The 16,783-nt window shown below is 49.6% G+C and overlaps 1 protein-coding gene and 1 non-coding gene across 7 annotated transcripts in view; one reads left to right on the top strand and one right to left on the bottom strand.

Annotated features, from left to right (window-relative positions):
- Positions 1 to 16,783, bottom strand: part of GAB1 (GRB2 associated binding protein 1) — a 144,300-nt gene that overhangs the window by 48,276 nt on the left and 79,241 nt on the right. Inside the window, exons 1-2 of one of the 6 annotated variants that reach the window (XM_060179030.1) lie at positions 14,327 to 14,345; positions 12,725 to 12,806 (exon numbers count right to left, since the gene is read on the bottom strand). The exons of 4 other annotated variants lie outside the window; for them this stretch is intronic. Coding sequence is in view for 1 of the 2 variants with exons in the window: in XM_060179028.1 (XP_060035011.1) it covers positions 14,327 to 14,329 (3 nt within the window). In the remaining variant the exon portion in view is untranslated. Of the gene's footprint in view, positions 1 to 12,724; positions 12,807 to 14,326; positions 14,438 to 16,783 lie in introns of those variants that run through there. One more of the 6 variants, XM_060179028.1, reaches the window with a different exon arrangement.
- LOC132534794 (small nucleolar RNA SNORA70) lies at positions 13,858 to 13,992 on the top strand. Its single transcript, XR_009546495.1, has one exon. It is a non-coding gene; the product is annotated as a small nucleolar RNA SNORA70 (small nucleolar RNA).

Genomic DNA, 16,783 nt, shown 5'->3' on the forward strand with positions numbered 1-16,783 from the left:
GTTTCAGAGGGTTCCCCAGTACGAGAGTTCCAGAGTTCCAGAGTTGGAGAGTTCCTGAGTTGCAGAGTAAGAGAGAGTGCTTGCGCCTCCGCAAAGAGACAGCAGAGTTCTGTTTGGTGATTAGTTTGTCTTAGTTTATGAATCGTTGTTCCTGAATAAAGAAATACAGCTTCCCTGCCCAGCCGTTGTCTCCGCGTCTCTGTTCACCACCGCGAAGCTAACCCGCCCGGCTGGAGCCATATGAAAATTTTAACAACAATCTCCCATAAAATCAAGCAGTAGGGAGTCGGGCGGTGGCGCAGTGGGTTAAGCGCACGTGTCACAAAGCGCAGGGACCAGCGTAAGGATCCCGGTTTGAGCCCCCGGCTCCCCACCTGCAGGGGAGTCGCTTCACGGGCGGTGAAGCAGGTCTGCAAGTGTCTATCTTTCTCTCCCCTCTCTCTCTGTCTTCCCCTCCTCTCTCCATTTCTCTCTGTCCTATCCAACAACAAAGCAACGTCAACAATGGCAATAATAACCGCAACGAGGCTGCAACAACTAGGGCAACAAAAAGGGGGAAAAATGGCCTCCAGGAGCAGTGGATTCATGGTGCAGGCACCGAGCCCAGCAATAACCCTGGAGGAGAAAAAAAAAAACCAAGCAGTAAAGTTTCACAAGTAATCACGAAATCAAGGGAAAGCAAAAAGCAATTATCCGAGGCCACCCAGGAAGGCTATGTTTTAGTAAGTGATTTCTCCAGATGGGGAGAAAGGTTCTATCTTTAAGTACAGAAATGACTTTTAAAAAACACTGATGTCTTGCATGGAAATCTTTCTAAAATGCCTTCCTACATAATTCATTAAACAGAATTTGTCTATTCCCCAAAGACTCAAGAGTATTTCAGGCATCAATTTCCATACTTGGCCTTAGCAAGGGTGGGGTGAAGGGGGGTGGAACGACCGACCCTCATACTCAGCAGTGCCAGACTGCTGGGCTCGGGGAGCTCACCAACCATCATTTTAGTACGCTTGTCTGTCTCCTCCCACCAGCTGACCAGTGATCACGTCTAAGACGCCACACTCGTCTGCCACAGGCACTTGGCACTTGCTGCTAGCTTGACCCTGAATGCTCACCACCAGGCCCTGGTCTGCTCAGCTCCAGCCTTCAGGCCTTCCCTTTCCTGATCCCCTTCAACCCAACCACCCTTAACGTAAAAAACAGAACAGTTTGAAGGACCCTGTTATCTATGCGGAGATTCTCCTCACTGAACAACCTACTTTTTCTTTGTGTTTTGTTCTTAATGACAAAAAGGGGGGAGCGGGGGAGAGAGAGAGCCACTGACTTGAGACCATAAAACTGCTCAGCTCTGGTTTATGTTGATGATGGGGATTGATCCTGGGGCTTTGGAGACTCAGGCCTTTTTGCATAACCGCTATGCTATCAACTACCAATCTCCAATGAGTGTGTGTATCTTAATATTTTATTTTTGAGAGAGGTGGGGGGGCGGAGAGAGACACCAGAGCACTGCTCAGCTCCTCTTACAGAGAAATTCCTATCACCCGCCCAAGCTGGTTTCCGCCCAGGAAGATCTACCTGCAAACAAGCCCTGGCCCTCTCAACTTACATTGAAAATGGATTCCAGAAGAATTTAAAGACGGGTGCTGTCTTTGTTGATCTAAGACGGGTGCTGTCTTTGTTGATCTCACAGCAGCCTATGACACGGTCTGGCACCATGGTCTCCTGGTCAAGATCTCAAGATGCCTGCCTCCATGGGTGGCCAACACTATATCGTTTCTTCTCCAAAACAGAAGATTCCGGGTGCATCTGGGTGACAAGTCTAGCAGATGGAGACTTGTCTCAAGTGGCCTCCCCCAGGGCTCTGTTCTGGCTCCTACGCTATTTAATATTTACATCAATGACCTCCCAGAAACTTCTTCAAGGAAGTTCATCTACGCCGAGGACATCTGCTGTGCAACTCAGGCATCCAAGTTCGACATCCTCGAGGAAACACTCACGAAAGACATGTCTCTGATATCTGATGACTGTAAAAAATGGCGACTAATCCCTAGCACTGCAAAAACGGTATCATCTGTTTTCCATCTACACCATGCCTCGGCCTCGCGTGAGCTTAATGTGCAGCTTGGCGATACGAGAATCCGGCATGAAGCCCAGCCAGTCTATCTTGGCGTTACTCTCGATCGCACCCTGTCATTTCACGAACATCTCATACAAACTGCAGCAAAGGTGGGCGCGAGGAATCACATCATTGCAAGACTGGCCAGCTCCTCATGGGGCGCGAGCACTTCCACATTACGATCATCCTCTCTGGCATTATGCTATTCCACTGCAGAATACTGTGCCCCAGGATGGTTCCGTAGCCCCCATGTCCACTTGGTCGATTCCAAATTATATTCCTCCATGAGGATCATTTCTGGAACCATCCGTTCCACCCTGGTTCCATGGCTGCCAGTTCTTAGGAACATCGCCCCGCCAGATATTCATCGGGATGCGGCATCATCTAAGTTCATTTCCCACGTCTACGCTCGACCGGACCTGCCAATATACGCGGAGATCTTCGCCCACCCTGTCCAACGCTTGACGTCTCGTCACCCAATCTGGTCCCCTACGCCTACACTGAACTTCTTTGTTCCAGACTCTTGGAAACAGAGTTGGCAGTCAGCTGAGGTAAAGAACAAACACCTCATCACAGACCCCTGCAAGCGTCAACCCGGCTTTGACCTGGCACGTTATGATTGGGCCCTCCTCAATCCCTATCGAACAGGCCATGGCCGGTGCGCCGCTATGTTCCACCGCTGGGGAGCCAGAGACGATCCGAACTGCCCCTGCGGCTCCAGACAGACTATGACCCACATAACTCAATGACTGCCACCTCTCCAGATTCAAAGGAGGTCTCGAAACTTGACATCAGGCTCAACCTGACGCTGTTGACTGGCTACGGAAGAAGGGCAAACGCCAGAAGAAGAACTGCTCAGCTCTGGCTTATGGTGGTACAGGGGATTGAACTTGGGACTTTGGAGCCTCAAGCATGAGAGTCTCTTTGTATAACCATTATGCTATCTACCCCCACCCTGTGTGTGTTTTAAAGAATTGTTTATGACAGGCAAACAAGCCAGAGAATTGTTCCAGTATAGCCACTGCCAGGGATATTATCTGGGGCCCTTATACAAGCAAGTCCTGCACCCTACCGCCCCCTCCCCTATTTCAGTCTAGCACTCCATCCCCTTAGCAGACGGCAAAGTCCAGACAGCAGGGAACCCATCTGCCATACTTGCCATTCTACCCTCAACACACAGCCCACAGCTCCTGATACACAGAAATACTTATCCAAGAAATAAGCAGGGTCCCCCTGCCTCGCCCCACCCTGCCCTGCCCCACCCCCCAGATATGAGAACAGACAACTATTTGGTCAGACACACTGGCCTCATGGCAGGGGTGCTCTTGAAATCTCAGCATGCGAACAGAGGCCTTGATGCTGCTGAATGTAACCATGATAAGGTAAACCTCAGGGAACCGGCTTTACCAAAACACTGACACCAAAAACCTTGGCAATGGGACCGAACTAGGAAAGAATGAACCATGTCCTTTCTGCTCCAGCTTCTTGCTGTCGTTTTGTTTTTGTCTTCTGGCCCACCCTAACGCAGCCCATGCCTTTCTCGGCTGCCCTATCAAAGTGATATTGTTCCAACAGAAAGACCCTTGGCAACAAAAACAAACAGCTAAGAGCTGAGCGGCAGTGAACTTCGGTTCTCAGGATGACTGGGCCCAGCGCTGGTCACTGAGCAGATAGTATATATAAGTGACAGCCCCCTGGGGCAGGAAATGACAGCATAAAACCCTGACTGCAGCCCCAGGAGCACCTGCCACTTATTTATTTATTTTTCAACCTGGTCCGAATGTGGCTGTTTGTCTCGGGCAGAGAATGAGTCACTCTCATTAGATCTGGCACAGGCCGAACTGGAACACAAAAGCTGTGACATACACGCCACACTCCAATGAGGCAGATACAGAGGGTCTCTGGATCAGGGCACAAAGCACAATTTAGCCATAGAATAAAGCCTGCTGCTTGACAAGAGGACTGACATCAGCACCCTGGCTAATCACGGCACAAAGGCGGCTCTGTGTTTTGTCCGAGCCCGCATAAGCCAGCCTTTGTGATCTGAAGATATCTGGGATTCTTAAAGTTGGGCCTATTTTTATCCCTGCTGCCTTGGTAACCCTGAGCAGGCTGGCCACTCTCTTATCACTCCTGCAGGAGAGGAGCCATGGGGTGGGGAGGGGCAGGTACGCTGGGGCTGGAGGGATGCTGTTTCCCCAAAGTCTTGAACCGCAAACACTCTAAAGCCATCTTCAACACAACACACGTGCCACGTTACTAGGACCTGTGTCCTAGAGACGGACTTCTGAGCAGTTCTGCTCCGATATCCCGGGGCTGCTGGAGGATAAGAGTGGCTGCTTCCTGGGAAGGCTGGTCCAAGGGGACCAGGACACAGATGTGGCCCCCACACTCTCTGTGTGTCACGGGGACACTGACAAGACCACTCTCCCCCACCCAGCCCCCAACTAGCAATCTGATTGAGAACCATGGGGGTGTGGGGGGGTCTTTGTCCTTCCACTTCTGGTCTATCTCACCTCACATGATTCCTTCAAGTTCCAGCAGCGATATGGACCAGGAGGACATGCCCTCTTTTTTATAGCTGAGTAGTATTCCACGGTGTATGCATACTACGATTTCCTTCACCAATCATCTGTTGTTGAACATCTCTCACTTATGGGTGGTGCTTAAGAAGCAAGGAAAGATGACTGGGGAAGAGGAACTTGGGCCCCCAGGTGAATCGGGTCTTGGGTAGGAGGTGGAAGTGGTGTCCAGGAACCTACTACAGGGAGGTAAGAAACTGTGCCTGTGGCCCCAGGCAGTGGCACATATTACCGGTAGAGGGCACACATTAAAGTGTGTGAGGACCTGGGTTCAAGGCCCCGGGGCCCCACTTGCTGGAGGATGGGTAGGGAGCTTCAAGAGCAGCAAAGTAATAGTGCATCTCTCTCTGTCTCTCTCTCTCTCTCTCTTCGTCCCCTCTCAATTTCTCTCTATCTCTATCCAAAAATGAATGGATGAATGAATGAATGAATGAATGGATATTTTTGAATATATATGGGTCCTATGTAAGGTGGATGGGGGCAAACAGTTAATTTTATTCATAGATTTTTCTTCAAGTTTAGGAGTTACTCTCTGCCCTAATCCAGCTTTCAAGCCCTTTTATCAATTCTGACGCCATCTTCTCAGACAATATTTTTGTCCACTTGCACGTTAGCTATGAAACTCAAGCAAAAGCTACAAAAGTTATGGGCCCCTAGAAACATACCTAAAGTAGACTTCCAAAGATCCCTATTCTCATCTGTTCTATTCCTTCTTTTTGGTTTCTGTTCATTCATCGTTTTGTCCTGCTTTATCTCTGTGTCCGTCTTTCAGCCACCAAGCTGCAGATGCTACTATGACTCCACCCTGAACTCTCTGGGCAGATGACCTCACCAATGTGTCCTGGAACCTCACCTCCTCAGAGCCCTACCCCACTAGGGAAAGACAGAAACAGACTGGGGGTGTGGGTCCCCCTGCCAATGCCCACGTCAAGCAGAAAAGCAACTACAGAAGCCAGAACTCCCACCTTCTGAAAAACCTATCTGTTTGGGGCTGGGAAGACATCATAATGGTTATGCATAAGACTAGCATGCCTGCCTCTCTGCCTGAGAATCTGATGACACCCAGGACAGAGCAGGTGCTCCACGGCGGGGGGGGGGGGGGGGGGGGGGGGGTCTCAGCAGGAGGCGGCAATGTTCTCACCTGAGAACCTCTGCTCCGAAAGCAGGCAGGATGCTCTTCTCCCTCTCCCTCTCAACCCTCTCTCCTTGCCTCTTTCTTTTTCTTTTTTTTTTTTTTTCCTCCAGGGTTACTGCTGGGCTCGGTGCCTGCACCATGAATCCACCGCTCCTGGAGGCCATTTTTCCCCCTTTTTGTTGCCCTAGTTGTTGCAGCCTCATTGCGGTTATTATTGCCATTGTTGATGTTGCTTTGTTGTTGGATAGGACAGAGAGAAATGGAGAGAGGAGGGGAAGACAGAGAGAGAGGGGGAGAGAAAGATAGACACCTGCAGACCTGCTTCACCGCCCGTGAAGCAACTCCCCTGCAGGTGGGGAGCCGGGGGCTCGAACCGGGATCCTTACGCTGGTCCCTGCGCTTTGCGCCACGTGCGCTTAACCCACTGCGCCACCGCCCGACCCCCTCCTTGCCTCTTTCTATTCTTTTCATTTGATAGGACAGAAAGAAATTGAGAGGGGCAGGGGAGACAGATGGAGAGACAGCGAGACACCTGCATCCCTACTTCACCACTCACGTAGCTTCCCCTCTGCCAATGCGGACTGGGGACTGGGGGCTTAAACCTGGGTCCTTGTGCACTACAACCCTGGCGCCTCATATCGATAGAATTAAAACAAAACCAGATTCTAATATTTAAGAAAAAATATATAAGACTTTTTTCAAGATATTGAAATTACATGTGGTATGATAGTTTCCACAGGAAACATTAACTTTTAGAAACATAGTTTAGTTTCAACGTTTTTGTGTTCTTTAATCTACAAATATAAGAGAAGCTTGCCTGGTCTCTTCCTTGAGCAGAACCAAGTGGGTGCACACCTATAAATATAGTATAATTGAGAACATAGCCAAAGTTAAGAAGAAAACAAGAAAAAAAAATTAGCAGAAAACACTTGGAGCGAATCCTAAGTCTTAAACGGAAGTTTCTTTTCCTGTCAGTTCATATTGGTAACAGAGGCTGATTAAATGCAATGCCTGGTGTGGACCTATCCTCCTGTAACCTTAGAACCTTGTAAGTCATTAAGTCACTAATGCATTTTTTTAATGTAACTAGAATTTGAGATACAGCAAATAATAACTCTCATCGGGGGCTTGATCCCGGGGCCTTGTGCACTCTAACATGTGTTTAACCAGGTGCACCACCACCTGGCCTCCGGTAAGTAACTTCACAGAACTGCTGCTCTTTTCTTAAAATGCAGAGACTCTTTGGAATAATGCTAACCAGCTAACCAGCCTCTTCCTAAACCTTCTTAAGTGGTCACCACTCACTTATTCCATAATGCTTTTCATTTTATACTTCAATGTCATTCCACTACAGTTGACATATTGTTTTCTGTCTTGACATTTCAAATAAACATTTAATCAACTCAGAGGAAAAAAAAAAAAAAACTAAAACAAAAATCACAGGTGCTTTCAAGTTGGTGCCTGATTTTTCCCTCCCAATATTGTATTTATTTTAATGAGATACAGAGAGAATGATTATATAGAGAGAGGGGAGTGGGGAAAAGAGAGGGTAGGGGAGACACCAGAGTTTGCTCAGCTCTGGCTTATTATGGTGGTGCTGGGGAGTGAACCTTGGGCCTCAGAACCTCAGGCATGGAAAGGTTTTTTTGCATAACCACTACACTTTCTCCCCAGCCTGTACAATCCCTAAAAAAAAAAAAGAGTTTGAGGCCAGAGAAATAATTCACTGGAACACTGTTCGGACAGCTCTGCCATGTGTATGACCCAGGTTCAAATAAGTGTTGCACTGCACTGATGGGAGCTTGAGTTTGTGTGCGTGTTTAAAAAAAAAAATAATAAAGTTTAAATTTTTTATTATCTTTATTGATTTATTGGTTAGAGACAGTCAGAAATTGAGAGGGAAGGGGGAGATAGGGAGGAAGAGAGACAGAGAGACACCTGCAGTCCTGCTTTACCACTTGCAAAGCTTTCCCCCTGCAGGTGGGGAATGGGGGCTCGAACCCGGATCCTTGAGCATTGTGAGCATTGTAACGTGCGCTCAGCCAGGTGCGCCACCAAACAGCTCCCAAAAGAAAGAGTTGTAAGATTTAATTCACGGAGCCGGGTTGTGGTGCACCTGGTTGAACACACATGTTACAATATGCAAGGACCCAGGTCCGAGCCCCCAGTCCCCACCTGCAGGGGGAAAGCTTTGCGAGTGGTGAAGCAGGGCTGCAGGTATCTCTCTGTCTCTCTATCATCCCTTTCCTTCTCGATTTCTGGCTGTCTCTATCCAATAAATAAATACATATTCAAAAGAAAAATATGCAAGTAGCCTTTCCAGTACACTACTCAAAAAAAAATAAAATTTATCTCACAATAGAGACATACATACACACAAAAACGAGAGCATCATTTCGGCACATGCAATGCCACGGTTCCAACCTGGGACCTTGTGCTCAGAAGGGTGCCACTGTGCCCCCTCCCAGGCCGCAAACCCTGTTTCTTGTTTTCTCTCGCAGCACTTAGCCTGCTTTGTTGCTCCCTCCTACTTCTCAGCATTTACCCCACCAGGGAATACACCTGTACCCTTTCCCACCCCAGGAAACTAGATCTGTCCCTCAGGATTCTATCCACCACCACCACTCCAACCCCACACCCCCCCTCTGGACTCTTGGTAGCCGACCCGTCATTGCCCGAGATCTCTCTGGCATGGCGGGGGGGGGGGGGGACAGTCTGGTGCCATCTGCCATCTGACAGTGCACATTTCCAAATGCTCCGGATGCTTTGGGAGTGGTTTTCCCACCCAGACATGAAGTTCCTTGAAAGTCGAAACCATTCCTCACACTGTTTGGGTCTTGGGGACAGCTTTTCCCACACAGGGGAGCCCTGAAAGCCAGGTGGGGTGCTTCCAGGGTATTTTAATGCCCACGAGCTTGTCGCAGAGAATGAAGAGCTCTTGAGGAGAAAGAGCGAGGCAGTCCAGAGTCCAGAGACGTTATGGGAAGAGGAGGTGGGTCAAGGTTCTTGGTTTGGCGTATTGCACAAAAGTAAAAGACTCTGGGGGTGGGGGGTTCAGGTCCCGGAACATGATGGCAGAGGAGGACATAGAGGGGCTTGAATTGTTATGTGGAAAACTGAGAAATGTTACACATGTACAAATTACTGCATTTGACTGGACTGTAAACCACCAATCCCCTCAATAAAGGGAAAAAAAAATCTCAGTGTCACATGGAAAAAAATGAAGAAAAAAAAACACACGTTTTGTGCCTGTGTCTCCTTATGAGACACGGACACACCCAAGGCCCTGCCACTCCTCCACGGCCTGCCATGTGGGTTGTTTATACCACAACGCCGGCTCTCTCATCCACTGAGCTCCAACTCGTGCCTCAACACTCAGTGACCTCTTCTTTGTCTAGCTTGTTTTTTGCATGAATGTTCCACTCCCAAGGCAGTTTTTCTTTTATTTATTCGACAGAGAGAGAGAGAAAAACTGAGACGGGCGGGGGGAGACAGGCAGGGGGAAAGAGAGACACCTACAGCATTGCTTCATCACTATGAAGCTTCCTGCAGGTGGGGACTAGGGCTAGAACCTGGGTCCATGCACATTGTAATATATGCACTTAAACAGGTGTGTCACCACCTGGCTCCTGGACACTTCATTGAAAGAGAGAAAGAGAGACGGGGGTGGGTGGGGGGATGAATGGCACCAGAGTTTCCCCAGGGGCCAATATGGCCCTCTCATATGATGCCAGGGCTTGAACCTGGGTCACATGTAGAGCAAAACGCGTGCCACCAAATGGGCTATCTCTCTGACCACCCTTCTCCATTTTCTTTTTATCGTTTTAAAAAATATTTTACTGCCCCCAGGGTAATTTGCTAAAGCTCAGTGCCTGTACAAAGAATCCAGAGTATTCATTTTCTTTCTTTCTTCCTTTCTTTTTTATTGGAAAGAGACAGAGAGAAACTGAGGAGGAGGAAGAGGAGGAAGAGGAGGAGGAGGAGGAGGAAGAGGAGGAGGAGGAAGAGGAGGAGGAGGAGGAGGAGGAAGAGGAGGAGGAGGAAGAGGAGGAGGAGGAGGAGGGGGGGGGGGAGGAGGAGGAGGAGGAGGAGGGTGAGAGAGAGACGCTCACAGCACTGCTTCAACACTTGTGAAGCATCCCCCAGCAGGAGGGGATCAGGCGTTTGAACCTGACTCTCTGGATACGTGGCATATGCACTCAGTCAGGGGTACCACGCCTGCCACGGATTTACTTAGCAAAAGGAGAAACGAGAAAGAGCCAGAAGGTCACTCACTCTGCCATAACCTCTTCCTCTTAGCCCTGCAGTCCATGGCTGAGCCCCACGGTCCTTTTAAATACAGAATTCCAGGGCACATCTGAAAGGGGTCCTAGTCAGAAAATATCTTCGACAAATTAAGTGTAGTGACTTTATTTTAAAGACTGGAATCGAGGGGGTTAAAGTACAAGGAAAATTGAGAGCAATAAAAATAGAAGAAGACACTTCTCCTTCCCATAAAGACTAGCGGACATAATATCCATATTATTTTGATTGGTTTTCTTTAGAAGTCATGCCAGAAAATGGTCGCAGGCTGAGATCTCCACAATAAGCAGTTTGGGAATGATTTAAAAAAAAAAAAAAAAAGAGGAAAAAGGAGGAGGAGAAGAAGAAAAAGAAGAAATTTCCATAATCATCCAACAAGCATAAATAAAATGAAGAAAAACAAAGTAACCACAAGCAGGACAAAAGAAAGCCAGGCTCTTGAAAAGACTTGAGTTGTTTTTTCCAGGAAGCACCATCTTTTCTCATGGAGCAAAATAAGGGAACAACAGGCTCACTGGAAGTTTCCACTCCACTGACCCTATCATTATCATCATCTGTCCCAAACACACACACAGGCCTAAAATTTCCTGTTTTCAAACCATTGTCACCATTTTCTCGCCCGGTGCTACCTGTGCTAACTTTAGCTTAGCAATGCTATAAACAAGGGACAGCACCGAAAATAATACAGAACAAAGGGACAGGGAGACTTCCACCGCTCCACACCCGGACAGAGACTAATTAAAACACAAACACCCCATATGAGATACAACTGAGCCCTGAAATAACCATTCTGGAGGCTGAGGGAAAAACAATTCAGCTTTAAATGGCTACTGGACAAGTGTATGGAGCTGCTGAATTCACTAAACCAATAACTGCCTCCAAGCTTTGGCCTTAAGTCAGACATGGCTGACAAAAGGCCCTGGGTTCAAGTCCCCAGTCCCCACCTGCGGGGTGGAAGCTTCCTGAGGGGCGAAGAAAGTTACTGCATGTGTTTCTCTTTCTCTGTTGCTCTCTATCTCCCCATCCCTTCTCAATTTCTCTCTGTTCTATCGAAGAAAAGGGGAAAAGGAAAGGAGAGGGGAGGGGAGGAGAGGAAAATAGCTGCCAGAGTGGTGGATTTGCAGTGCAAACATTAAGCCCCAGGGAAAACCCTACTGGCAGATAAATAAATACATAAATAAAGAAAAAAACAAAAAGTAAATGTGTGAGACAGCCCATTCAAGAGTGGGCAGGTGAGCAGGACCACGGAGCCACTCAAGCACCCCAACTTCCACACCCAGGAAAGTTCCTCTCTTCAGAGCAGACCAGGGCGTCAGGTGACCAGAGAGCTGAGCAAATGCTCTATGAGTTATCTCCGTAAATTTATTTTGCATTGTGCTGAGCATGCCAAGATGTGGCCACAGCTTAGCAGGCACACATAGTAACTGGCCCCTGAATGAATGAGTTGGAGCCCCTGGGTCATCCTGACGGAGCTCTTGTCCCTCACTCAGTCCTCACCGAAGTGGACAGACAGCACAGGACTCAAGAGGACTCCTCACAGCTGAAAGGCCCAGCCCTCCACAGACTCCATCCGGGTGAGGCTGGTCAGAAACCATGCAGGTGTGCAGAGGCGAGACCCTGGGGTCCTGACCCCACACTGAGAGTGTCTGAGGGGCGAGTGGGGCGATATTGTTGAAGGCCGTCAGCTGACAGACACACTATGACATGCTTTCTGTCCTCTGCTTGTGTGTCTGACGACCTTCCCGTCTCTGGTGACTGTACCATCAGGGAGCTTAAGGACACGGGCCTCCTGCTACGAAGTGCAGAGTCAGCGTGGGCCTTTCCCTGACGAACAAGAGGCAAGGGGGCCTGGTGGTGGTGCATCGGGTTAAGTGCACGTAGTATGAGGTGCAGAGGCCTGAGCGAGGATCCCACTTCAAGCCTCTACTCCCCATCTGCAGGGGGGATGCTTCACAAGCAGAAAATCAGGTCTTCAGGATTCTAGTTTTCTCTTTCCCTCCCTCCCTTTCTCTCTCCTCCTCCCCCTTTCAATTTCTCTCTGTCCTATCCCAAAGGAGGAGGAGGAGAAAGGAGGAGGAGGAGGAGGAGGAGAAAGAAGGAGGAGGAGGAGAAAGAAGGAGGAGGAGGAGGAGGAGGAGGAGGAGGAGGAGGAGGAGGAGAAAAAAGAGGCGAGAGCTTCAGTCTGATATTCTTCTTGTTCACTTGGAGGGGAAGAAAATCTTCCAACACAGATGCAGATTCTAAGTGTGGTTTCAGAGCCATCCTACAGAACTTTCTGGAATGGACTATGACAGCAGCCAGGGTCCATGTAGCCTGAGAGCTTGAGAAGGGGTGGGTGGTGTTGGGGAAAGAGCTCTGGGCCTCAGACATGCAAATCACGCACTCAACTAGCTCAGCCGCCTCCCTGTTCCAGGTGCTGGCACCACAAACCCGCTGTTCCCGGAGGCCTCCCTCCTCCCCCCATTTTATTAATAGGACAAAGAGAAATTGAGAGAGGAGAGGAAGACAGAGAGAAAGAGACAGACCTATTTCACCACTTGTGAAGCATGCCCCACCTCCACCCCCCACAGGTGGGGAGCCCAAGGTTCAAACCTGGATCCTTGCACTGGTCCTTGTGCTTAGTACTATGTGCTCTTAACTGGGTGCACCTTCGCCTGGCCCCTTTGGACACGTCCTTTGACAGGAGGAAGAGACAAATCAGTCACTGAGAGACTGCAACTCTAGCTAAAGAATCCCACCACAGTGCTGTGATGTAGTGCTACCATTAGCTGTTGGGCCAGATGCTAACAGCTCTGTGAGTGAACTGATTTCCTCTGTTCCACACACTTTGTCCCACTAATGTATGTCACATGCTATCTTTGTCAAACAGCATGCCTGCTCAAATAGATAAATTGTATGTCAATCACCAGTAACAATCTGGAGGGTTTTTTGTTTGTTTGTTTGTTTGTTTTTCAGGGATCATTTCTATAGCATGTTTATTTATTTTTTAAATAATAATTGATCTCCTGGGCAAGAGTGCCAGCTCAGCAGCAGAGCAACTGCCATGCATGTGTGAAGTCCCAGGTTCGATCTCAGTTACCTCGTGGGAGCAAGAAAGACACCACAAGTGGACTCTGTGGCTGGTGGAGAAGTGCCTTCTGCTATCTGTGTCTAGCTCACTCTTAAAAAAGGGGGGGGGGGCAGGCATTAGTGCAACAGGTTAAGCTCACATGGCTCAAAGTGCAAGGACCGGCGTAAGGACCTGGCTCCCCACCTGCAGGGGAGTCGCTTCACAGGCGGTGAAGCAGGTCTGCAGGTGTCTGTCTTTCTCTCCCCCTCTCTGTCTTCCCCTCCTCTCTCCATTTCTCGCTGTCCTAGGCAACAATGACGACATCAATAACTACAACAATAATAATTGCAACAATAAAACTGCGCAAAGTGCAAGGACCGCCATAAATATCCCGGTTCGAGCCCCCCAGCTCCCCACCTGCAGGGGAGTCGCTTCACAGGCGGTGAAGCAGGTCTGCAGGTGTCTATCTTTCTCTCCCCCTCTCTGTCTTCCCCTCCTCTCTCCATTTCTCTCTGTCCTATCCAACAACGAATGACATCATCAACAACAATAATCACAAGGCTACAACAGCAAGGGCAACAAAAGGGAGAGAAAAAAATGGCCTCCAGGAGCGGTGGATTTACGGTGCAGGCACTGAGCCCAGCAATAACCCTGGAAGCAAAAAAAACCCAAAAACCTGCCGCCAATTAAGCCAACTGTGCTGCCCTCCCCATGGCGCCCGGTGAGCAGGGGCTGCAAACAGCAGCCCCCCTGGGTAGTGCATGCAGCCTGTTGCTTGTATAGGCTGCCCTAAGGGACCCTGGAGACAGCCTGTCCTGCTCTGTGCTCATTTTTTTAAAAAATATGTATTTATTTATTTTCCCTTTTGTTGCCCTTGTTGTTGTAGTTATTATTGTTGTTGTTATTGATGTCGTTGTTAGATAGGACAGAGAGAAATGGAGAGAGGAGGGGAAGACAGAGAGGGGGAGAGAAAGATAGACACCTGCAGACCTGCTTCACCGTCTGTGAAGCGACTCCCCTGCAGGTGGGGAGCCGGGGGCTTGAACCGGGATCCTTAGGCCGGTCCTTGCGCTTTGCGCCACATGCACTTAACCCACTGCGCTACCGCCCGACCCCCTCTTCTAGACTTCTTATCGTGCATTCACCATTTACACTGAAGCCAATCCCGGGTGTGTGGAGTCAGAGTCGAAAAACGCTTTCTGAGGAACCACATTTTCCCATCAGGCGCTGGCAGGAACGCGCCGAGGTGTTAGGAAAACGAGTTTCAGATTTCCAATAGTGGCATTTCTATGCAATAAGCCAAGTGGTGCACAGTGTCGCTTTCTTGTAAACCTAACAGTCTAGGGCTTCCTGAACAAAAGGCGTGTGTAGCAAGGAGAGCTTTCCCTTAGAAAGACACGCTTCCAAGGAGAGGACCACGGTGCATAATGGCATCACTGACGATAAAGCGCATTAAGCGGAAGAGGCGGGAAGGGGACCCTGTTATCCAGGGAGGAGAGAGGAGAGGTAAGGGCTACGCTACCCCCACGGAGAATGAGATCAGGCCGGTCTTGGACTTGAAGACCTTAATGTGGAAAACTCCGCCCAGGGGCCAGGGGGTGGCGCCCATGGTTAGGTGCACACATTGCAGTGTGCAAGGACCCGGGTTCAAGCCCCCAGTCCCCATCTGCAGGAGGAAAGCTTCACGAGTGGTAAAGCAGGGCTGCAGGTGTCTGTCTCCCTCTCTCTCTTCCCCTTCCCTTTCAATTTCTGGCTGTCTCTATCCAATAAGGGAAGGGAAGGGAGGGGAGGGGAGGGGAGGGGAGGGGAGGGGAGGGGAAGGGGAGGGGGAGGGGAGGGGAGGGGAGGGGAGGGGAGGGAAGGGAAGGGAAGGGGAGGGAAGGGGAGGGAAGGGAAGACTCCCTCTATGTGCTGCCACTGGGTCTCTCCTCTTTCTCATGTGGCAGGCAGGGTACGGGGTTGAAGGGTGTGCCTGGGGGGGGGGGTGTCCCACACAACCAGGCTCCTTGGGGGAAACACTTCACACCCATGTGATATGTATACAACGGCCTCCTCACAGGAAAGAAGCTGCTGCCTCTGGCCTCTCCAGGTGAACTACACCAGGCTATCTCATCCACTCCTTGGTGTTGGGCCCTAAAATGAGCTCAGCATGCTTCTTCCTGCCCGTCTCCCTCTCCTCCGCCCCAGCCCCATCACCTCTGACCACAGGAAGTAGATACAATGAGCTGAAAATAACATGGAGAGACTGGTGGGGTGGGGTAGTCTGAGGATTAGGAGAAAGGGGCCGGAGGGCTAGGAAGACCCAGAGGAAGAAGAGTTGTGACCTGCAGGGTGAAACTCTTCTGGAGCTCTAGGCAAAACTGCTCCCTCCCCTGCACAGGACCCCACACAGGACCCCACACGGTACCCACTAAAGGCCACGCCGGTCTCTGTGTGAGGCCCTGGGTTTGAGTCCTGCATCACATCATGGATGGCTGGGAGGTGCTAGCGAGTCTGCTCTTCCCTCTCTCTGGCCTCCTGGCTTATCGCTGGGGCTCCACGCCTGCACTGCGAATCCAACACTCCCACCAGCCATTTTTCTTTCTTTTTTCTATTTTTTTATTCATTAGGGCAAATTCAATAGAGAAATTGAGAGAGGAGGGGGAGGTAGAAAGGGAGAGAGAGGGAGTCGGGCGGTAGCGCAGTGAGCAGAAGGATCCCGGTTCGAATCCCCGGCTCCCTACCTGCAGGGGAGTCGCTTCACAAGCAGTAAAGCAGGTCTGCAGGTGTCTGTCTTTTTCTTCCCCCCTCTGTCTTTCCCTCCTCTCTCCATTTCTCTCTGCCCTATCCCAACAATGACATAATAACTACTACAACACTAAAAAACAAGGGCAACAAAAGGGAATAAATAAATAAATATTAAAAAAAGAAGAAAGGGAGAGAGAAAGATAGACATCTGCAGTCCTGTTTCACCACTTGTGAAGCACGCCCACTGCAGGGAGCAGGGGCTCGAACCTGGACCCTTGCGCTTAGTACTATGTGCACTTAACCAAGTGCACCATCATGCATCCCCAGTGTCTCTTCTCTATCTCTCATTCTCTCCTCGGTCTGTCAGTCTGTCTGTCTCTCTCTCTCTCTCTCTTTCAGCCAGGGAAGTGTCTCAACTAGGAGAGGTCAGACTTGCATATCTGAGGTTGCTAGTTCGATGCCAGGCACTGTATGTATCAGAGTGATGCTCTGGTCTCTCTCTCTGTTTCATGTGAAACTCTCTTTCACATGTAATAAACAAAACACATCTTAAAAGCACACACAGTAAGACAAAGAAATGAAAAAACTGGTCCTAGGAGACCACTCAGTAGTGATAGCACGTTATCTGTCAGGGTCCCATTCTCCAGTGAATACATCTCTCTGTCCCTCTCTCTCTCTCTCTCTCTCTCTCTCTCTCACACACACACACACACACACACACACACACACACACACACACATCAAATTCACACCTTTCAGTGAGATCCTGGGTTTGAGCCCCAGACCCACACAGGAGCACCATGGACGTGTGGCATGGAGGTGGTCCTTGGATGGTGGAATGGTGCTGTGGTGTCTGTACGCTCCCTTGCTGCCTC

This window comes from Erinaceus europaeus, chromosome 19, assembly GCF_950295315.1.
Source record: "Erinaceus europaeus chromosome 19, mEriEur2.1, whole genome shotgun sequence".
Classification (NCBI taxonomy): domain Eukaryota; kingdom Metazoa; phylum Chordata; class Mammalia; order Eulipotyphla; family Erinaceidae; genus Erinaceus; species Erinaceus europaeus.